Source organism: Anopheles funestus, chromosome 3RL, assembly GCF_943734845.2.
Source record: "Anopheles funestus chromosome 3RL, idAnoFuneDA-416_04, whole genome shotgun sequence".
Lineage (NCBI taxonomy): Eukaryota > Metazoa > Arthropoda > Insecta > Diptera > Culicidae > Anopheles > Anopheles funestus.
In genome coordinates this window covers 18,651,739-18,675,076 of record NC_064599.1, presented here as the reverse complement: position 1 = coordinate 18,675,076, position 23,338 = coordinate 18,651,739, and the positions used below count along the sequence as shown (strand labels likewise).

Genomic DNA, 23,338 nt, shown 5'->3' with positions numbered 1-23,338 from the left:
CTGTAAATTAATCGAGGAAGCAAAACCCCGTCGAATGGAAAGTAAAATGTTCCTTTTTCTTTTTTTTTGTTGCATCGCACCCCTTAAGCATAACCCCTTAGGGTTATGGAGGCTGGATGAAGGAATAGGTGAATCCAAAATGTCTGCTCAGTTGAAGGTTTCCTCTCAAACTGTGCAGGGAAATTTGCTTCCACAGCTTAACTTTGTTTTCATCCGCTAAAAATCGTACATGCGTAATTTCCGTCTTCCGGCAAAAAAGTGCGCCGAGGTGTTAACACTACGGAAGAGTTCATCCTGATAAAGGTTGGTGGCGCGCATCAAGGGAATTATGGTGTGCAGTCGTAAGGAATGGGATGAAATCCGGTGCAATGGAAAATGCATTTCAACATTGGAAACATTTGGGACTTTGTGCTACCTCATTTACTGGGGATGTTTAATGGAAATTATTTATCTTTTTTTCAGTAAGAGGTGAAATATAAGAGAAATATTTTATTTTTCGTTAAAACGAAACAACAAAATCAACACAAAAAAATACAATAAAATTGATTTTAGAATGCATTTTTTAATGGTAAATACGAAATAATAATATCATCACGTTGTTTTAAAAAGTTACTAAAATAAAAAAAAGGTGCATAATGTTCTTCCCATTCTTTTCCATCGCATTAAACCATTTGCTGCCACGTGCTTTTGACAAAAACATCGCAAACATCGCAATATAAGGGATGGAAAGTTCATTCGCTACACGCGCTGCTCTCCCTCTCGCGCTCTCTCACTCTTTCTTGTTCATTCATTTCTGCTCTCTTGTTTAGTACGCTTCGAGAGCATCCTTTACAGGGTTGGTTTGATTTTTATACAGTAGATTGCAATGAGAGTTTAAAGACTAAACTAAAGAATTTGCATTCATTAAAAGGTTTTAATCCACAAACGATATTATTCCATTTAGTTGCATAAATTTTCAATTAAATATTTAAAAAATATATTTGTTTTTACATTCCTATAATCAAATTAATTAAATTAGTCAGAGAGTCATATTAATTATTTATAAATGGTTTCAAAATTTAAATTTAATAACTAGACTGGTATATGGATGTAAATAATTTGTGTTTTCTCTGCGTAAATTCGGTAAGTATTTCATAACTTTTGTTGATTTTTCATCGAACTTTAGTAAAGTTAAATTTCAAATATATTTTTGTAATTTATACACAAATTTTTACAAAAAAATGCTTTTCAAAAAACAAAACACATCTATATATTTTTTATTTCCCCATATTGCATTATCGGATACAAACCACCCCTGCAAAGGAACATCAATGAACGCGTTCAGTTTAAATGAAGTACGTACGCTCTCTCTCTCTCTCTCATTTAGGCGCCAACAACACCTGTAAAGCTCTCCCGGACTGTCCGTTAAATGTTAGGTCAGGTTTGTTTTAAGAAACAACTGATCGCCTGTCAAGTGAACCAAACAGAAAGCATCTCTCGAACCGTGCGGACGTCATAGGCGAAGGATAGCATCGTCCTTGCAGCGTGTATCAGGATCATACGCCAAGCATAAACGTAACTGTGCCGATCTAAAAGCAAAAGTGTTTGTGCCGTGAATCAAATAGGAGAAAACAAAGGATAAAAGTTTGAAAAAAAAAATATTTGCAGTGGGTGAAAAAGGTATAAAATATACTGAATTGTTTTATCATTCTAATTTGTCTGTATATAGTGGTCTCTAGTGAAAGTTTCGCGTTTGCTGTGATAACAACTAATGTAGTTTTTATTGCAATGTCCCTTCTTTGTTGAAAGAATTTTCACCCGGATTTTTTCGTTTTTATCAATTTATCCTTTCATTCGTTGAAAAGGACAATAAACACAACTTCAATTCCTTTAAAAAAACTATACACTATAAACAACTAACTGTGCAAATGAAAAGCATGAAAAGGAACTTTAATGAAAAGGATAATCCGTTCCTAGTGCGGTGTATTTAAAAGCAGGTTCAACAACCGAACGAGCAAAGGAAAAAGTGTTCCTCGTGTATATGTGTGTGTGTGTGTATGTGTGATTGTACGGCTGGAGTGGAATTAAATATTTATCAATCAAGTTTCGGTGCCCTAAGTGAAGATGGTACAGAGCAACTGCCGCCAAAATGGACTCCAAAAGCCCAGAGGATAAAGTTAAATCGGATCGTACCGGTGGTTCAGGGCAGAGAGCTTTTAGTGTCCGAGAAGCGTATTTTCGTGTGACGCCTGTGAACTGAATGAACGAACTTTCCGGCAAAAGAAGCTCAAAGAGGAAGTGTTTGTGTGAGTTTATTGTGTCCGGTTGTACAAGAATTGTGTAGATAAACAAAAACTTTATTCCGGAGAAAATTCATGCGGGAGACATGAAATAATCCATTTTTTATTTCAAATGTCTGTTATTGTTCTTGTTTGATATAAGAATTTCCTTCACTGAAGCATGCACGGGAAAAGTTGTTTTGGTCAGTAGTTCGGTAGTGAATTATTTATTAACTCGCTTCGCTTATTGGAATCGGTTTTCATCCCTTAACGGTTATATGAACCGGCTTTCGTAAATAAAAAAACAAAACTCTTGATCAGAACAATCATAGGTCATACATGTTTACTATCACAATCAATTAAAAATATAAACAACCACCATTCATTCTCTTTCAGCACAGACACACGTTCCGATGCATTTTTCGTTTGAATTTTACTTTCCCAATCCAACCAAATCAAAGTACAACTCAATGTTATTCTTTCCGGTATTTCTACCTTTTTTTCCTCTATTTTATGCGGTTTGATATCAACGTGGAAAAACCGCACCGATCATCATTGAAATAACAATTTTCCCTACGCTTACCCTCACACAGGCACACACAATCATTGACCGGTAGATAAGAGAGGAAAAAACAAAATGTCCGTTTTTTGACAATACCAAACGTGAAAGTCTGTTGACATCGACAGAAAAGTACAAAAAAAACCCAAACAAACAGCAACAATTGTGTGGAAAAGCACAAAACCGAAGCAGCAGCATGGAAAAATAAACTAACAAATTTTGGTCTGGTGCTAATTGAAAATTTATCATCCACCGGAGTGTGCCGGAGCCGAACGTTGATTTTTCCAAACTGATGGTGTTGTTGGGAGCTTCTTTTTTGTGTGTGTTTTTTTTTCTCGCTTTATTATCAAATTTAAATGCGCGTACACGTGTGTTGGTGAATTGCGAGAAAAGCACAATTATTGGAACGTTTTGTTTCTGTGACTTTGGATGGTGAAAACTGTGTGGGGTACAACAAGAAAAAAAGCTTCAACAATGCGCTTGAAATACACATAACGAGTACGAGTGGGTGGTAAAAATGTGTTCTTAGTGAAAATGTTCTTTACTTGAAATATTGAAATAGGTTTGTGAGGGTTTAAGGCAGAAGGGGGTCGGGAACAGAAGGGTGGTATGCGTCGTGGGAAAATGTGGAAAAAGCTTTCGTCTTTGCACGTGCTCTGACAAAATTTGTACGCAGACATATGACTGCGGAGTTGCGTTAAGCATTGTCTGGTGTGGGTTTTCCGAGGAAAACCAAACAAAACCACCCTTCCCCCCACCGCCTCCCCTCTCCTTCCGTTCTTTTGTTTTCCACTAACCAACCTTTACCGACAATCTTTTGTTATTATTTCACTTTCATTGCAAACCTCATCACATCAGAACACGCGGAACATTTACACTAGAGCGTACTTTCTTCCATTTCGCGATGTTGTTGCAGACGGGGGGTTTTGCATTTTCCCATAAAAGGCTAATTTTCCACCGCTTCCAACATAGTGGCACGTAATTTTTATGCGAAAACAAATCCTCCCTCTTAAGTGAGTGACGACAGCCAGACGAAGTAAAAAACAAACAAACAAACATATCAAACTTACCCTCACGTACACCGGGCGTAGTAAGGGGGTGTTGATTTTACGTGTGCCACTCTGTCGTTTTCACATCATAAATAAGCTCACGATAAGTTTTTTTTTTTTTGTAGTCAGCCCTTGATGTGGTTCAGTGCAGAAGCGTCACCGAAGATCGTTAATTTCGGGAAAGGAATTTATTTTTCATTGGACTACGTGGAAACTGATTTAACTCCTCACAATTCGACTGGGTGGAATCGGAATCGAAATGAAATAAGCTCCATTATACCATCGTTCCCTTTTTTGTTCGTTTTTGCACTAGCTAATATACAATTTACACACAATCACCAATCAACAGTATTTTTCACTCTACTATTTTTACTTTTCTTTTGTTTTTAGCAGATGTAATCGACTTTCATCATAGTAACCTGTGAGTTTAGAAAACTGTCAGTGCATTTTGTTAGAGTGTGTGTGTGCTTTTCTGCGAAATCGAAAAAGAGAGCAAAAAAAAACCATGAGAAACAACCAATAAAGTACGCTCTAGCCCTATAAATTGGCCTCCATCCTGCTAGACACACAGCGATGCAAAGGCGTTCGATCGAAGGATAAAAGCTTTATCGGCGTGGTACGGTGTATCGGTGTTTGCTTGTGCACTAGGTATTTCCCTTTGCGAGGTACAGTGTAATTCATACCCGCGCGCGTGTGTGTTTGTGTGCCTGTGTATGTGCATGAGTGTTTTTATTTGTGTAAGTTTGTGAGGAGAGTGTTTACATATTGCTCCATAGTAATCGTGCGCGCGTGTATGTGGCACACCGTTTGCTATGTACGTGTGCCGTTCGGTGCCGGTTTTTCGTTGCAATTTTCGTATCCTTGCTGGTTCACCTTACGTTCGCGTGTGAGTGTGACCCGATAAGGCAAAGAGGAAAAGCTGCCTGGGTGCCTGGGTTTAGTGTGCGAAGCTTAACAGGTTGCACTCTCCGCTCTGTGTGTTTTTGCTGTTGTTGTTGTTCCTTTACTGCTGCTGCTGTTTTCTGCAGGGCAATCAAATAAAGGCGGACGCGCAACGCAAGTAATATTGCTGCTGCATATCATCTCGTGCTTCGGGATCAAAGCAAACATAACAGTGAAGTGGAGCCGCAGTGTGGGATGTGTGTGTGGGTTTTGTGTGTTGTTGATGTTATAAAAAGCATTTGTTTCGGTGTGAGTGCATGTGCTTTTCCCGTTTGTATTACCTGCATGGTATAACACCTTACGCCGGTGTGGTAAATATAAAACAGGTGCGGAAAAGAAATATCCTTAACCTTGCACAACTTACGTTAGAGGCAAAAGTGTACCACGAAAAGCGCCCCAAGATGGTGTGTTCATTCGTGCCGGCAGTGATTATCCTTGGATTAGTATCGTTTTCCCATTCAACTGCCCTCAATGGTACGCCGGGCGTACCGGGCAACAGTAATAAAGCGTCCAGTGTGAACACACCGCCTAACCGACCAACCGAACCGCGGATGCCCACGCTGGAAGGTGTCCTGACGGCGGTACTGCCAGACGAACCGAACGCCGACAGTGAACGGTTCGATGCGCTAACGCTCGAGGATCAGGTGCGGCTGTTGTCGAAGCAGCTGAATGCACTAACGTACCAGAGGCGCGAGGACTACAAGATGCTTGAGAACAGCCTGAAAAAGTATGTGCGCAAGAACGCGGCCGAAATCACTGACGCTCAGATAAGGGAGGAGTTGGATCAGCTAAGGTAAGATTTGTGGAATCGAAAGAAGTGGGTATTGAGGATTGGTGTGGAAGAGATAGAAAACTTGAAGAAATGGGTGGTTGGATTTGTGGTCGGAACACATGCCACTCACACAACCACGCTGCTAGTGCATTTCCTGCAACGGCATTTGAAGCATTTCCGCAAAGGATGCACTGGATGCGAATTGGGAACGGATGGATGGAAAACACAGGAAAACTTTAATTAGTAATCGCTTCCGTACCGTACAGGCGGCATGAAAGTTTTCTTCATTTTTCCCCCGAATAAAACCACTGCCAAAGTTTTGTGCCAAAGTGGTTTTTGTCAGTGGGTACGTGAAGCGGCAAAAGATGGGAAGATAATCTCGAACAGCTCGAACTGAATCAGGAAACCGGAAGCAGTAACAGAGTGCTGCAGGAAGAAGCTGCACTGTGTGGAGAAACTGTTTTGATGGCCTTCCCCGCCCTCTCGCAATATAACGTTGGCAGTTGGAATGTTCCGAAAGGTTCCGTAGGGAACTGCTGCCTCCGAGCATGAGTTGGGCAATAGTTGTTAATAACTGTAAGATTTTATGTGAGTTTTTGGAACTGCTGACTTTACTGCTTGGAAAGCTTTTGCGCTAATTTTGCTGATAAATCAATCTCGCTGGGGGAATTTGTAAGGAACTGTACATGACAGAAATGGAGTGACAAGTGTTAACCACAAGATTATACCCTTGTACGGTATGCAAAGCTGAAAGAAAATCGTTCTATATCTCATCATGCGATGCGGGTCGTGTTCAACATTGAAGATGTATAATGAGTAGATAATAAAGATTAAATTTTCTGTTTATGAGTAAACCATTTTCATGAACTGTGTGTGGGATGGAGAATTTTAACCACAAGTGCTTAGGTTGCTTATTGTTGAGGATTTCTATCTGACTCTAAAAGAACAAAACTTAATATATTTAACTAGCTTTAACTCCCGGTGATAAAGCTTTTGGTAAACCATTCTTCAGAAAACTTTAAAATATCATAAAAAATGTAAAATTGATAATAAATTATTAATCAATTAGCAAGATTTCATAGGAGGTGTAACATTCTCTATCACATCCACATCTTCTCCAAATAGCCTTGAACGATCATTTAAATTGCGCATATTACATCAGCAATCGTGAGCTGTCGGTTGGCTTCCTGCTAAACATTTGCTTTAACACACCGAATGCATCGGATCGAAACTAATCTCTGCTCATTTCTCTCTTGAACGTGCTTAAACAGCTGCTATTGTTTGCGATTATCAGTAAGTTGCCAATCCTCCTATCTGATGAGCTTTCTACTATCACCTTTACTAACACAGGGTTTTTTAAAGAAATTTTTCCCAAAGGTGTAACCTTCAATAATTGTACAATCTATACTTTATCAAATGGCGTCATCCAAATAATCCTTTCAAGAGTATTGAGTTAAGGTACATATGTAATACTTACGCGGCTACCAGAACCAATATCAAATATGTAATTAAACAGAAAAATGTAATCCATCAATAAAATACTACTACTACTACTAACTTTACTAAGATGGAGTTTTCAAACATCACAGGTCGGGTTCATATTTACACATTAATTCATCTTATATTATGCCTAGTTAACTCACCCGCACACTTCGAGAAAGTGATTAATGCAATGTTTTTTTATTTATTCAATCTATATATATAAAATTCTCGTGTCGCGGTGTTAGTGTGCAAACTCCTCCGAAACGGCTGAACCGATTTGTATGAAATTTTCTCTGACCGTTCGTTAGGTATGAGAATAGGTTTACCGCTACTTTTCGTTTCGCTAGGTGGCCTCTGGCCAATATTATGAGTTCTTTTCTGTTTTTCCTACGGGAGTTATCAAGTAGGCGTAGCCATTTTTTCAACACGAATAATGTTGAAAACTTCTCAAAACAAAAAAGATTTAACGAATAAATCAATCAAAGTAGGCACACATGACGATTTATTTGTGCAATTTTATTCATTAAAGTGTAAAGTGAGTGATAAATAAGTAAAAAGCAAGTGTGTGAATAATTAAAAAATGCTATTTAGTCATTTGCGGCTCGGTGGTACATGTGGAATCGGCGCCTTACACGGAAGTACCAGGTATTAAATCCCAATCGTCAAGGAAAGCCAGAATTACCTCCTGAAGTGCCAAAAAAGGAGAAGTGCCACAACAGAAGCAGAAGAAATTGCTTTAATTGGGAATATCTTGAGGATTGAGAATGGCAATAATGTAAGAATTTTTAATTAATCAACGATATCTAATCGCCACTCTAATAATACCACACGAATCAAGATTGAACACTCAAAATGTTTGCTATAATTACAAAAGGCATGTTTTTAGGGCAAAACTGGGTTTGCCGGGTAAGCTAGTTCAATATATAATATAATAAAGAACTTCACAGAAGCTCAACTTTTCCCCTTTTTTATTGGGTGTAAAACGGACCGCTTATCTAAACCAGCAATAAACCCATTGCCTTCGTTACAAACAACAGAAGAAACTTACAGCCCAGAAACATCAAACCTCTAACACAGCGCTGTGTAAAATTACATTTCCTGTTCATTGAAATGTATTCAAAGCGCGGTTTTCCGCATCGCAAAGTAACCCAGCTCAACCTTTTTTCGTACATTTTTCATTCACCCATGGTGAGTAAAGTATGAATAAAAAAAATATATACTCTCTCTCCAACCCACCAAAGAGTTCTATGGTCAAATAACGAATCAATCAATTTATGTTACCCTACCCTTACCGTACAGAAACCGTTACGCACCCCTGCACAGAATAGGGCCAAAAGCTATCCTTCCCTTTCCGGAAAAAAAACCACAAGGTGAATACCGAAAAATTTGCAATTTCCCAAGCCTTCAACTCGAATGAACTTCCAGAAGTTTTGATAAATGATGTAGGCCTCCCGCCCCCGGGTAAACGCACCCGGGAGCAGTAAACCGGAAAACGAAACCGAAAACATTCGCGGTTACCCAAAACCAACCCAACGGAACGGAAAGGACGGGCTGTTGTATGTAAAAGGGGGTAAAATTGGTAAAAGATTTTTATTAAAAGCCGATAATAATTGGCTTTCGGGACGGATGAAATGATTAGTGCTCGGGTTAAAAGACTAAAGTCACAAACACAACCCAACACAATCAAAACGGTGACAGGAGCTACTTTTTTCCTGGCTGTTTCGCCGTGTTACGAAAAACTAGACCATAACGCCAATCTTGTAAACTTCAACAATTTCCAGCACCAGCTGTATGGTACCAGCGCTACGCCGGCTTCGCTACTAATTAATGGTTTCGCAACTCATTTCATGCACTAATCTCTTTTTTGGGTGAAGAAACACACCCCGAACGCTGCCTTTAGCCGGGAATCGAACGAACCGGTACAGCAACGAAACCCCGAAAGTCAGTAGTCAACCGGTAGTGAGTAGTCCGTGATGAAGGTTACGATCCCTTCCGTTTGATTAATGAGAAAGTATTTTCCTGAACAGCCACAGTTGCCGACCGCAGGCCAACCGGGAGCCAAACCGAAAGCCATCCTTTTTACGCTCATTCTTCTTTCGGTACTTTTATTTTGCTTCAACCAGGGGTAAGAGTTGAGTTCTTGCGTTACTGTTGCGCTAGTTTTTCCCTGCACAAACGATAGTGTGTGTAAGTGTCTCAGTAATCCTTTTTCCGCTTCAGCAGAAGTATCAGGATCGTTCGTACTTCTCCTTGCCCAATACATTCAATTGTCACCGTTGCTACCATTCATTGCAGAAGAATCGCAATTCATTCTCCGGGAAGCAGACGGATCGTTCCCGGAGCAAAAGTGGTACGACATGGGTTCGGACCGCGACAAAAACGGTTAAAGCTAATCGATGGTACATTTATATCCATTAGAAACAAATTGCTCCATACCGGACCGGATCAATTCATTTTATCGGTCAGGATTCGTTTTCGTTCAGGAGACGGATAGGAAAATCGTTTCGCACACAGAAACCCAGACTTAAACTTCTTCGAGTTTGCCGTTGGTCGTACAGCAGGATTCCATGCCATCTGCCGGTGATGGAATAAAGATATACGGGGACGATTCGTTCGCAAACGTAGCTTATCGGGTGTATGGATCGAAACATCCGCTTCCGATGTGTGCTTCCATTTTGCATAGGCGATATAAAGGTAAACTTACGGTTAAACGTTTCAAGATAAGCAAAACACAGTGCTCTGGGGTGTTTAAATTGCATTCGCAACGCAAGGTACAATAGCTGACGGTATTCTTCTATCCTTTCACAATTGTGCTGCCGGCATTCAGATGGCAGGCTCGGGAAACTGACACAGACAGAATGCTGGGGATTCGTTCAATCGATAGAACATATGGAGCATTACACGATTTAGCACTAGAGCTAGTGGAGTGTCCTTTTCACTCTAACCATTTAAACTATTTGGTACGTTTTTTCCGCCTGCAGTTTGTTCGGTTTCTATTGGGATTGATGACTGATGTTAGAATTTATCGTTTGAAATGGAATACTCAAACACACAAACAAACAAAAATTATCGCGAGTCGTTGCGAGGCTTTTTTATGTTGTCATGGCTGCATTTCAGATCATGTTTTTCTATGTCATATATTTATTATTGCATTTTACATCTTTTTTTTTTTAAAGAATAACAAAAAACGTTACAAAGTCGCAAAAAATAAATCAGTGTAAAACATTGACTATACCTTGCGAGCAATGTAAATGCAAAAATCGATAGAATGAATATGGAAACTCTAAAAATAGACATTTCTATGTGTTACAGAATCCTTTGGAGAATTTTCTCATCTCTAGCTATCAGTTGGGACGAGGAAAACCTCCTGCTGGACAGAATATTTTTTATTGATTTATATTGTGTTGGGGCTTTTTAAAAACAGATCGTTTGACAGATTATATTTTTAGAAGTAAAATAAAATATAAAAGTATAAAAAATATAACAATTAAAAATTTATGAAAAATAAAATATTAAGCATGATTTTTTTAATCATTTTTTTTGTCGATTGGTGGAAAAAAACAATAGATTATTTTTCCTAGAATTTATGCTGACCATGTAAATCAAAACGATGGCATTTGAACACCTCTCCCACAGCGTTAAAGCCCATTTTGCATAAATAAATCCAGTTAAGAAAAAAAAACAACAAATGAACAAATTGCATTTGCATGCGATTCGAACACCATAGCCGTCCATCACCTGCAAACAAGTCGTCCATTGTCCACCGTCAATAGTGCCATCGTGCCATCCGTTCGGCCTTACACCACCGGCAGCGACATCTAAATCCTACCCCCTTCAAAGGCTGGCTTTTGTCGCGTTCGCAACCAGCTTCGAGTGCTAGGCACGAGTGGGCTACAGTGTGCCAGGGTTAAAGCTTGTGGCACCTAGCTTTACTTTAACCCGAATCCTTGCTGACATGCGAATACATTTATCATTTACCTGGAGGGCCATCCAACACGGACGTGCGGACGGATGGTTCGATACGTACGGCCGTAGTAGCACGTGTGTATATATAACGGGCAAACGCGACTGTAAAGCGACTAGTTCACCGTTTTCGCTCCGAAATGGAAACGATGCGAAGGGAGAAGGACAAAAAAAGCACGAGAAACAGCAGCAAAAAAATCGCCGAGCTACCATAGCCCCAAAAGCCCAAGGCTTCACCAAACGAGCAGGTTGTCGAGATGTGCTTACCATTTGCGAAAGAGATCCCGTATGTGTGTGTGTGTATGTGTTTTTCCCCAGTTCGAACACTTGCCCATCGGCATTGCCAACACCAGCAACAACAGCACAACGAGCATCAACAGCGGGATCCTTTTGCCAATCAGCTCTAACGACCAATCTTGCAGAATGGTGCGTTTTGGGAAAGGAACTAAGCGAAGAGCAACAACAAAAAAATATCGCACATACACACACACACACACACACACACACACAAGTTGCAGCTTGTTCTCGGCTCTAACTCTCAGGGACACAGCGTTTTGTCCGCTGCACGAACCGGAAGCATGGATCCTTTTGCTGCGGTAATGCCACTTGCAAGTTTTCCTCCGGGTGCTGTGGGTAACGAGGTTTTAAGCCACCTTGACGGGCATCACCAAAATGAGGAACCGAGGAGCATGTAGCGGTGTGTGTGTGTATGTTCTGTTTTTTTTCTCTTTGTTGCCTCTACGCCAAGAAATGTCCCCGGGAAAAAGTGGTTACCCGCCGAAGCAAATGATCGATTGCTGGTAGCGTTTACGATGTGACTTCAGCCCGGTCGATGTGATTCCCGGCCCCGTTACGGGAAGATGCGAACAAATCACACGTACAAACGCACGTACACCAAGTTAAATGGCCACCCTCCCTCCTTCCGGTCTTGCCCGTACACTCCATTTTGGGTGGGCTCGTTACGTTCACGGGCGGATTTGTGTGAGGCTTGACTTTTCAGAACTGTGCGTGCTCAGGAAACCTGAACGCCGGTAAAATGGGATTATGTTTTGCAACGTACCCTTTGCTGGAAGACAAATGCCAAAACCGAAGCACCGTTCCTGGGGACGTTCTGGAAATGAGGAATGAGATTTTGATCCGCTCGGACACTTCGTATTGCAGGTTTATCGACACATCGACATTGCGTTTGCTGGTAGACGAGATTTATCGTGTATCGTTTGATAAGCGAACTCTCTGCAAATATCGTGCACGATAACAGTGACGGACAGTTATAACATTTCGTACTGCTTCTTTCCAAACCACTACGGCCATTTGCTGCAAAAGTAACTTCCCAAATGTCTCGCAATAATTGCATCATTCGAACTAATTAACGTTGTGCTTAAAAGCTTCCAAAAGGTCCATCTCCACCAAAAAAAAACCTACGACCGTCTGAGTAACGCTTCATTTCGTTTTGTACCATTCATTTGTATAGTCGAAATTTCTTATTTCCCTCGAGCCCACAAATGACCTTAATGCGAAGTAGCGAAGAAGCATTCATTTGCTACCGAAAGTCGATGCTTTGCATTTTAATTAACTCATCAAACATGGACATGATGGCAGGAAGTCCTGGAGGTACTAACACAGGACACTCACTTCTGATCAAACTTTGCTGCTGCTGCTGCTGGACTCTGCAGTACATACAGCAATGTTAGCGCTTTTGTTAACTAAGGATCACAAATGTCATCTCGTTCTGTGTGTGTGTGTGGGTTTTTTCCCCAGGTTGCATGTCAGAAGTTATCCTCCTCGCCTTCCCAAAAAAAAAACTTGGAATGAGATCCTCTCAATCTCTTGCCTTGTACTCCAGAAAGATAGCCAAGAGCACATAAAAGTAATAGCATTGCTGCTCAGCACCCGTTGGGGGACTTTAATAAAAATATATGAGAACATTGGACAAAAAGGGTACATTTGGATGGTGCGCAGGTTTCGTCTCTACAACCTTTTGTTGTTTTTGGGGAGGCTGATTTCCAAGACGCGCACCACGAGGCAGAGGTGGGAAGAAAGTTGACCTGTGCTGGTACACCGGTGGACTCCGGTGGTACATAATTTTACGTATTATGCGTGAAAGCAGAAGCTCATCTCGTGCCGCAGCGGCACTGCTGAGCGAAGGCAACCCGTCGTACATGCCGTCGTGTGCACTTAGCCGGTACACTATAACCGGTGCCAATCGGGCCAATTTAGTCCCCGAGAATATGTCAATCGTTTGTCAGATGCGCACCAAACCCCCCACGTATCCGACCCCCGAACAGACGTGCTTACTCTGTGTGTTCTCTGTACCACGGACGGGGGTTTTGTGTCTTCGGTGCTACTTTTATATCGTTTCTTCTGCTGCTTATCGTGGACGAAGGAAGACCCTCCTTGTCGGAGTATGGAAAAGAAGGTGGAAGGTTGCGGTACGCTACAAATTTCATCCCCAACAACGAAGGTTCCCCGGAGGCCAGTAAGCCAGGTCGTCGTGTACGGTCGGGTTGGGCGGCTGCGATACGGAACGGTTAAGCCAAAGCCATCAGCTTCATCCGTGTCATCCGTTGGGAGGGACCTCGTAAACACGTTTGCACGTGAACCATTGCCAAAGAAGCTACATGCTACTGCTAAAGCTTGTGAAGAAGATGCCCCCTCTCCCCCAAAAAAAAAAGGAAAAAGCACAGTAAAACAAACGTAAGAAAAACGCCCTATCATGTCTTGGTTTGGCGGTGGTATACTATCATCCTACTACAGGAAGGATATATGTTTTTCTTCCCATTTTCGAGAGGATACTCTCTATCACGTGGAGGATGAGCATGTGTGTCTGTGTGTCTGTGTTTTTGGGGACTGATCCTCCCAAGCTGCCAAGGGAGGCTCGGGATCAAAGAAGTTAAGGGAGTAAAGGTTTTTGGGGGATGTTTTATGATCGAATTAGGTAGGTCCAACGTACCCGCTGGTCGGTTCGTACGTGCAAAACCAGGCAGTAACGGAGAGTAGCACACTCCATTTAACCTCGGGGAAGCATGACCTTAGCTAACACATCCAATCATCCTTCAACCACCGGTATTCGCATCCCTCGGATGGCGTGGGAAGCAAGGTGAAGTGTAATTGTTTGGGTTGAGGTTGAGTAACTCTGAAAATGCTGTATGGTGCCCGTTGGCTCCACCAAGATATTGCTTGTTCGCAGAAGGTTCGCTTGTTTGTACTCTTTTTTGTGCTTGGTTATTGTTACCTCCTGTGTAGAGTACGGTACCAAAGCTTTTCCCGGAGCGCGTAAGGACAGTGTAATCTTTGCCATTTTCAATATGAAGCGTTAACGTCTATGAAGGTACGCAAGTCGAGTGAGCAAACACTCAATAATTTGCCAACACATCAGCAAGCGGATGGATCGATGTCGCTGTTTTTTCTCGATATTCTCCTTCACAGTGTTCTCCTTGTATCAGTGTTACAGCATTTTAGGGAATGCGCACCAAACGCGCACGCAACAACACCGCTCAACCAGACGTGAATGGTGCAAAAGTAGCAAGTAATAAGCCTTTCATTTATTACTCAATATTTCCCACCCCAAAACCATTTCCATCGAATTTCGGTAGGGTGCGCTTCTCTATAAGGCTTCCCGGTGAATGAATGGAGGCGCCCAAGACATCAGGCATGTCTTGATAAACACATTAAGGGCTGGTAACACTTACTCCAACAAACATTCCCCCCCATATCTCAACTTGTGTGTATGTGTGTGAGGATTTTTTGTTGTCCTTCTTTAGCAAAACATTGAAGGGTATCGGTTTTCACACATCACACGGTACAGAGATCGAAAGGGCGACGCCACGTGTCTGATTTCTAAGGAGGAACAAGGTTTTCCTCAACATTTCTTCGGCATAGCTAGAGGACATTGCAGGACGAATGGCAGTTGTAGGGGGTAGTAAAGAAGCTTATGAAAAGCGAACACGGTTGGGAAAAAAAAATTGAAAGTGCAGCCCAAAGTCAAACGATTCGTTGCGATTTTTTGGGGTTTCTTTCGTCTGGGTTTGCCTTTTCGTGGGCTACTGTCAGTATGGAGGTATTTTTTTTTACAGCTTGTGTATTTTGCTTTTCCTGCACCCTTAATGTACACATGAAGAAAAGTTAAACACATTAAGCATTTTTCCACCCCTCACACCCCTAAACCGGTGTGACGCACCTTAAGTCTGTCCCAAGTCTGGTGAAAGAAAAGAAGCTATTTGGTTTCGCAAAACAATATAACCCAAAAAAAAGCGGCACCAACTTCCCAGCGAGAGCGCGCTCCCAGCCTGCGCTTCACGACTTCGTGTTGGCGACCATTCAACACCGCATACATACACACGTCACGAACGGTGATTGAATTTGGTTGTTTGCATGATCAGAAGAAAATGGAAAACACAGCATACCTCAACACGCAACCACGTACGGAAAAAGCCGGGCAGATTGGGAAATCTAGCAGGATAGCTTTTTTTTACAGACTCGTTTTTTAGACTAGAGCGTGTCTTGGCTTTTTTGTTTTTCGCTACCCTACAACGAATTCCCCTTAAAGATTTACGCACGATAGCTTAGAAATAATGATTCTAAGGACTCTCCTGGAGAAGCAAAATAAAAGCAAAAGAACGGTTTGACCACCTAACACAAAAACCACATTCTATTTGCATTTTTTATACTATTAATGAGGCAAGAATTTCTTCTAATCACACTATATTGGGTCGTGCAACAACTTAGCACCCGAAAAAACAGGGCCACAACATCCTCATGATTCTGCCCAGCTCCTTTAGATGAAGGTGATTGTGACTGTAATTTGCGAACCTTGTTTATCGATTTTTGCGTGACCTACCCGCAGTTAAGCCTTACGTTTAATGTGCCAAGTAGCAGAACCAACCAAATAAAAAAACAACAAACTCCAAATAAAAGAACCGCAACTTACCCAAATCACTCACGAAATGTTCTTTTCGCGTGGTTCAAGCTCGTCGTGGTAGGTACCGTCCTCTACTATCGCCAGGGTGGTGTAATCTTCCTACCACGCTCTACGGCTACGGAGACGTCGAAGCGTCTTTTTGACGATAATAAAAAGCCAAAAGAAATGCGCAAGAGCTGTGTGTGTGTGTAGAGTAAAAAGTTTTTTTTTCTCTTGTTTTATGTTGAAGCTTAGTGCTTTCCGCGGGGGTGAAAAAATTGCTGAAAGAGCGTTAATGTGCTTTGCTATTGCTTTGATAATGCATAAGCCGAGGGTTTGTGTGAGCTTTTTTCGTTTGCTGGAAACGGTTTGTATGTTTCTCGATCAAAGTGGAAAGTTTTGTGCCACAGAATAGCTTTGATCATGAAGCGGAACGATTTAAGCACAACAAATCGCCGCCCAAAGTCGAGTGGGATTTATTTCTAATTTTGTATTGTAATAATGTTTGTTTTTTTGTCATATGTATAATGTCATCGCAACAAGCTATTAGTGGGATGTTTTGGTTGTGAAATTTCAACAAAATCTTCAAGTCAAACACAAATAGCAGAAAGTAATTTAATTAAGTTAATTAATGTGCCATGTTTGACATGCGTTGGCTTACCGGTACCATTATAAGGGAGCCTCCATAAAAGGCAACATTTTGGAGAATTTACTGTTGTATTATACTTTGAATTAATGACATTAAGATAAAATTTCTGAAGAAACAAAAATGTTCCAACGTAGTGATTGTTGAAAGTAAAAAATAAAGGCTTCATATTAACTAATCATAATTATGACACAAGAAACAATACGCATTACGCCTAAAATTATGCAATACGCATAACAAATGAACAGTTTCAAACGCAATCATTGTCATATAATATCAAAAACTTCAAATAAAGAAACGTTTGATTAAACGTAAAGACTACAGCTTAATGAATACGTTTCAACGTTAATAGCAAAACTTTCCATAAATGAAAACTTCCATTATCACCCACAGATTTGAATTTGTTTACAGTTTACCGGCACAATTCGTGGTAAAATTCCCTACGTTTACCGCCATCAGTACCGGTTGATATAAGATACTTAGCGAGTAAATCCTTACTAATTGACTTGAAACTTATTGCACAGACTTATATTAACCATTTGTGAAGCTCATTTTGATAATTAATAACACTCCCTTCCAACGCTCCTGTACCAATCCATTGTTAAACGTCACCCCCAACACAACTCCTCCTTTGTGTGCTAAATTTTAATTGTATTCACGACGGTCGAATTCGACGAAACGATTCCATTCTCCACTTAGAATCAAGAAATAATTGTGCCTTTCGTCTTTTTCTACTTTCCTCGTGCCAGGGAGGACGTTAATCAGCTGCGTGAGTCTAGCTCACCGAGCAAAGAGCGGCTCACCGTTCAGTGGCTGTCACAATCGATATCCGAGATCCGTTCGGAGCTGGCGGAGCTGCAGGGTTCGTTCGGTGGAGGCTCCAAGGATGCACAGTTCCGCAACCAGCTGCTGGAAGATCTCAGTACGCTGCGGAGCGAATTTAGTACGGCGAAGCTGGAGCTGGAATCACTCCGCTCGCGGCAAGAAAAAACGGAAGTGTTGGTACGCGAGCTACAGGAGGAAGCGGTCCAGAGTGCAGATGATATCCGGCGCAGTCTCAACATGCGACATGAAAAGGTAAGTGGAAGTTTTTTGTTCTAAAGATTAATTCAACTTTTTTTTGTAAAAACAAGTAATAGATTGATATCGTACCTATTTAACTGAACGTAATAAAACACTGGGGCAGAGTAGGTTTTTCTAAGGAAATTTAAACCGTCTTAAGTAGGCATCTTGCTGTGCAGTCAAAGCAATATATAACTCTTAATGTTCAACACCTTTATATTACTTCCAGGAAATGATCCTGGCACACTCCTTTTCATCCTACTTAATTGAGCTGTTACACTTCACAGTTAGCAGGAAATGAGCCAAGAGCAAAAAGGACGAATGAACATTATTGAAGTGACTGATGATCATTTCCGCCGAATCCACCTTCTCGAATCCTACTCGTGGCATATCGTTGCCGGTTACTAGCGAGAAGTTTATCATTTCGCATGGAATAATATCCCGCTGCTGGTGGTGGTGAATTTATTCGTCTCGAGGAATTTCACCGATGATAAAGCACAACCATCCTCCGGAAGAAGGATATTTCTTCCTTGAGATCCTTCTTTTTTGTCATAATCCTTCCCAAACAAACAACGCTTGGGAAGGAAACGTGCGTTATAATGATGCTTTATCGCACTGACTTTTTCACCTCGCTTACCTTCATCTCTGAGTGGCGCGGCCCATAATGGCAAGACACAGCGAGTGAGAAATTATTCATGTAGATGTATGAGTGAAACATGAACCATACAAATCGGGATTCAAGCCTTTAGGGTAGGGAAAGCAAAATGAAGCAACCACGAACTCGGTAAACTTACCTTCCTTCCCGGGTCGTAAAGGATCTCTGTATGCTCCACCTCATCCGACAGATACCACTCGGTTGGTTTGCAAACCTGACAAAGACTGGCGGGTGCGTACCACTTTACACCTTACCAAACATTGGCCGGTGTACCGTTTACATGTTTCCATATCAAGAGATTCCTTTGTTTGCACGATGGGGTATGATTATAACAACAAACTATGTTGTCGGGCTGGTTTAGAATTACCTTATTTGCGCAGGTCGCCATTAAAGAAAGGAGAGTAAGAGGCAGCAAAAGCGTATTCTCCGAAAGGTAAGGTTGCTTCGTATATCTCCATACCCGTGTATGGTGGTAGGTTGATGGTGGCCATGGTACTGTAAGGAAACGGAAACACTGCAACATTGCGTGTTCCGGATCCGCCGGTACTAGTGCTAAAAGTAACACTTTGCTAGTAAAGTTCTGCGCGCCGAGTAACTCGATGTTTGCTAGCAAACCATCAGATATCGAGTTCCCAGGTGTGGTTTTATCTGGTTTGGAGGTGATGGTGGAATTTCGGGGACTGTACACCATATTGTGATGCTTTGTATCGTTTGATGCATGCAACACTTCGTGTGAAATTTGAGTAGTTTTTAGGATATGTTAAGCCCTTTCAATGTTGTAACATTACTCTTCTTACTTTTAATGAGATCATTTTAAAGAAAATTCATATTTATTTATTTAATGAAAAATATTTTAAATTAATATTTTCAAAACCGTAAAAAAGTGGAACATGTTCATTAAACAGCTGTTTCTTTTATGTGAAAAAAAATAATCAACTGCATAAATGCAGGCGTACTTTCTACGCCCAAAGGTATGCAACTTATTTAAAATCATGCTTAATACCACTTAGTAGATCTAATTTCGATACTTTAAGGAGTTGCTTTACCACAAATTATCCGTATCTTCAAACAGCTTACCATGATTGTACAGCACTTTGTGGGCAAACAGGGCCAGTTTTTGGAGCACTCCAATAAAACACCATAAACGACCCAACAGTACATATCCCGGGACGGGAACAGGGCCAAAAATCCTGGAAGATTTAAGCTAAGCCCTAACTTCAACGACAAAAGCGTGAACGACACAAGAGCGTGAAAAACGGTGTACACCGTTACTCCTGGACAGATGATGTAAAATGTATCAACTGTGTAGGTTTGTGGGTAGGCTGTACGGACACACAAGAAATACGCTCCAGAAATAGCCTCAACTAAATCCTACGTTTATGAGAATCTATCTATGCCCTATGAACGGGCATTTGTTTGGTGAACATTAGCAAAGGGACCCATTTCCCATTCCCTGCTGGAATGTACCTATAGCCATACTTCAAAATGTGCCAGACAAATGAGAGTTAATTTCGTGCTCTAAAAGGTATTATCTGGAAGGCGCTAAAGCTTAGTTCCAAAAAACGATGACGAACGTGCCCTTGGCACATCGTTCGCCCACAGGATGGATTAATAAAATTATCGTTGGATTTAGTCTCGTGGCTAGCGAGTGGGTGTTTTAAGGATCGTAGACACGCTTTCGAACTCCCCATTCTACACTGCTTACAGATTTCGAGTCCATTTTAGGATGAAGTGTGAAAATGTGTTTAATTCGGATTTTCCAGCGGATATACGAAAATGAACAATCTGTTCTCAGAACAGCAAAATATTTGTGACGAATCAATTAATTTGAACCATTCATTAGCAGCGTATATTAAACATATTTCATGGAAACCTTTCTTCTCAAACCGTTGCTATACCCTATTACGTGGAATAATTTCCTCTTATTTTTAATTAAAAGATTTTAATTAAATTCTTATCAATTGAGCTTAGTATTTAATAAAACTTTATATAAAATTTAATAAACAGCTAAATATCAATCAAAGTAAAAGATCGAACCCCTTCCCTTTGTGGATTTGCTGTAATGTGTGAAAATAATATTAAACTATGAAGAATGTGAAACACCTTCAAAAAGTCACAATAACGAACTTTGTTTGACACAATTGACCCATCATGAAACGCCATCACGAACGCTGGTCAACGCTGTTAGAAACCGACTAAACAACTCGTAAGCGTAGCCATTAAGTGTTTCGTCGCATCCACCACCATCACCCACCGTTAGGGTTCCTTCCGATAAGGATATGACGCGGTATACCACACCTTAGGAAACTTCCTGTAGTTTGTGCGCCTAATGTCTGTGTGTATTTGCCGGTCATCCATCACTCATAAAACATAACATCGATGACTCACCCAACGATGGGTGAGTTTTATCCATTAGTGTTGGCGATGTTTCCGCTCGTTACGTACTCTGAGGAGGGAGGGAGAGTACGTTTTATTAAATTCTGTCTACATTTTTTCCCATTTCCCCAACACAGACACGCAGTATCAGCAGCACCGTGTGTACGTAAAGCTGCTCCATACTGGAGCGAACCCAAAAAGCGACGAGACGAGCTTGTGTTCCCTTTGAAATCATTTTCCTTTTTTCCATGCTTGACCTCCGGTGACGTTTTTCGTTCCATCTGTGTGTGTGTGTTCTTTCGGAAAAAACGAAGGATAGGCCGTAAGGTCCGCACACATCTATCTTCCCAATCTCTCCACCCTCCAGGGTACTACTTCACGGCTACCGAGCAAAAAGCCGTTGATAAATGTTTCATGTATTGGAGCATAAATTAAATTTCCCTTAATTATGACCACACCGCTTGCCTGCCAGATCGTTTGGACTTCCTTGCCAATGCGTTTGAAAGGACGTGACGACGTTGAAATGTACTACCTAGCGAACGCGCCTAAAGGAACCGGAGGAGCGTTATTTAACGTTTCAGCAAACTAGCAGCGTTATCCGGTTGGGTGAGAAAGGGTGAACTAAAGAAAGCAAGAAAAAAGGGCACACACCCTGTCAACGGCAGTGAGGAAACAGCGAGTGGTGCAATGTAAAGCGGGCTCAGGTTCCTTTCGCAGGATGGAGTTTTCGTGTGGAGTTGATTATTTACTTCCACTACGATCGAAACCGCCCATTGTGAGGCACACATTATTGCCGTTCCTATTTTCCCCCCATTTTGTTTTACTCTCACATTTCACGTACGTGATAGAGAGTAATCCTGCTGGTGTTTTGTAATTTCATTTAACATACCCTTTTCAAGCACAATTTCTACTCACGTTGAAATTTTATTTCCTTTAAATCCCGTCACGAACTATCGGCTACGTTTTGATGTTTTTTTTTTTGTTTCATTCTATTGCAATTACGGGACATAAAGAAAAACGAAAATAAATACGTTACTCGTGCCGTTTTGATTGTGACCGCATACATGAACCGGATTCAAATACAACGGAAAGAAGCACATTTTCCACACACTTGATTCAACGCATCCACATCGCACGTGCTCCGTACAGGCTCATCGGCACACATGACATGAAGCATAATGTTTCCCCTTTTTTTTCTTTTCGCTTCTTCACGGTTTGCCGACTCTTCAGGTTTTCACTTTTTCACATCCGGACGGGGAACAGACACACAGTAACGACAAAACCAAAAAAATAAACGCTACCAGGTTCCGGTCGGTATCATTCCGCACCGGCAGAACGTTTCACCGCCAGCGCCAGATGATATTTTGATTTATGCTCTTCATACACTCATCGGATTGTGAAGATGCGGTACCCGCGAGTCCGGTCATTAGGTATGGTAATGATCATCATTATGGCCGATCGTTCAAAAAGCATGCCCTTCCGAGAACGAGCACCGACCGGTTCCGGAATTATGTGTGAACATTGCGTGAAAATCATGACCTCAAAGTTTTGCGGGTCGTACCATATCGGTGTGAGATAAAATCGGATATTGCTGCTTGCCGCTTTTACGTGTACGATCCGAGCGGGAGGATTGTCAAAGTTTGGGGTGAAATTTAATTGCACTTTTTCACTTCAGACAAAGATGAACGGTTCATAAAGTACAGTATAGAACGATAGGACCGGTGGTTGAAGGTTTCTGCTCAACATTAATGGACTGGTTCAATGTTAAATGGTTGTACCTTTGGAACGATGTAGTGTGTAGCGTTGATGCACTTCGGGATGATTTTATTGTTATTAGTTTTGTGTTTGCTGAAAATGAGTGCGCTATAACCATTAAAAAAGGACAAATTTTATGTTTACGAGTTTAAGAGGATATTTTTACAATAATAAGCATTAAAAATTATGCAATCAAGGTGGCGAAAAAGCATTTATTACAAGATTATGTGTTATTTTACATGACTTTTTACAGTCCCACAGATGTATCCATTAGCAGCTCAATACATATATGATTGTGGGATTGTACGTACTGATCATGTTTTAGTGATTTGTTAATGTGTAGGTCGTATGGACCATCATGTAAGAGGAGCGCTAAATGCAAACCAGATGCGTGGTTCAAATCTCAACTAAATCCGAAAGTTTTTCCAAGCAATAATAGTTCTTATTCCGATTTTAAAGGCAACTTAAAGTTTTTTTTATTTTATGTATTTATATTTGATTATTATGGCATTTAGACGTACAGCCTCAAAAACCTGAACTGTATATTTTTACAAAGTACTTCCTCCTTGCACTTTGCCTTATCCCGGTTGTAGATGAGTTTTGTTGGGGTTGAGTTCGTTGGTGCTATTGTTTTTAAGTGTTAAACATGTCCTTATTCGTTATGTGCTTGGGTTATTTAGCTCTATTGTTTCATTGTGATGTGATGTCCAGCATGGTACTGTGACTTGTTTTTGGTGGTATGATGGACTGCGAGCTGTGTTGATCTGTGCGACCGCACTCGATGATCAGGTCTACACGGGACTGTAATTTAGGATAGAACAAAACACGCGCTTCCGTCTGCTTCCCTTATCCGGCTTTGGTGTTATTCTCGAACGCGGCTGTTTCTTCAACGGCTTGGCTATGATACTACAAAAAACAGGTA

The 23,338-nt window shown here is 41.1% G+C and overlaps 1 protein-coding gene across 3 annotated transcripts in view; it reads left to right on the top strand.

Moving 5' to 3' along the window:
- Positions 1-649: 649 nt before the first annotated feature.
- Positions 650-23,338, top strand: part of LOC125768584 (protein scabrous) — a 64,676-nt gene continuing 41,987 nt past the window's right edge. Inside the window, exons 1-3 of one of the 3 annotated variants that reach the window (XM_049436453.1) lie at positions 650-1,659; positions 4,260-5,601; positions 17,318-17,645. In XM_049436453.1, the coding sequence (XP_049292410.1) occupies positions 5,066-5,601; positions 17,318-17,645 (864 nt within the window). In that variant the 5' untranslated portion in view covers positions 650-1,659; positions 4,260-5,065. Of the gene's footprint in view, positions 1,660-2,311; positions 3,741-4,256; positions 5,602-17,317; positions 17,646-23,338 lie in introns of those variants that run through there. The other 2 variants (XM_049436451.1, XM_049436454.1) reach the window with 2 other exon arrangements.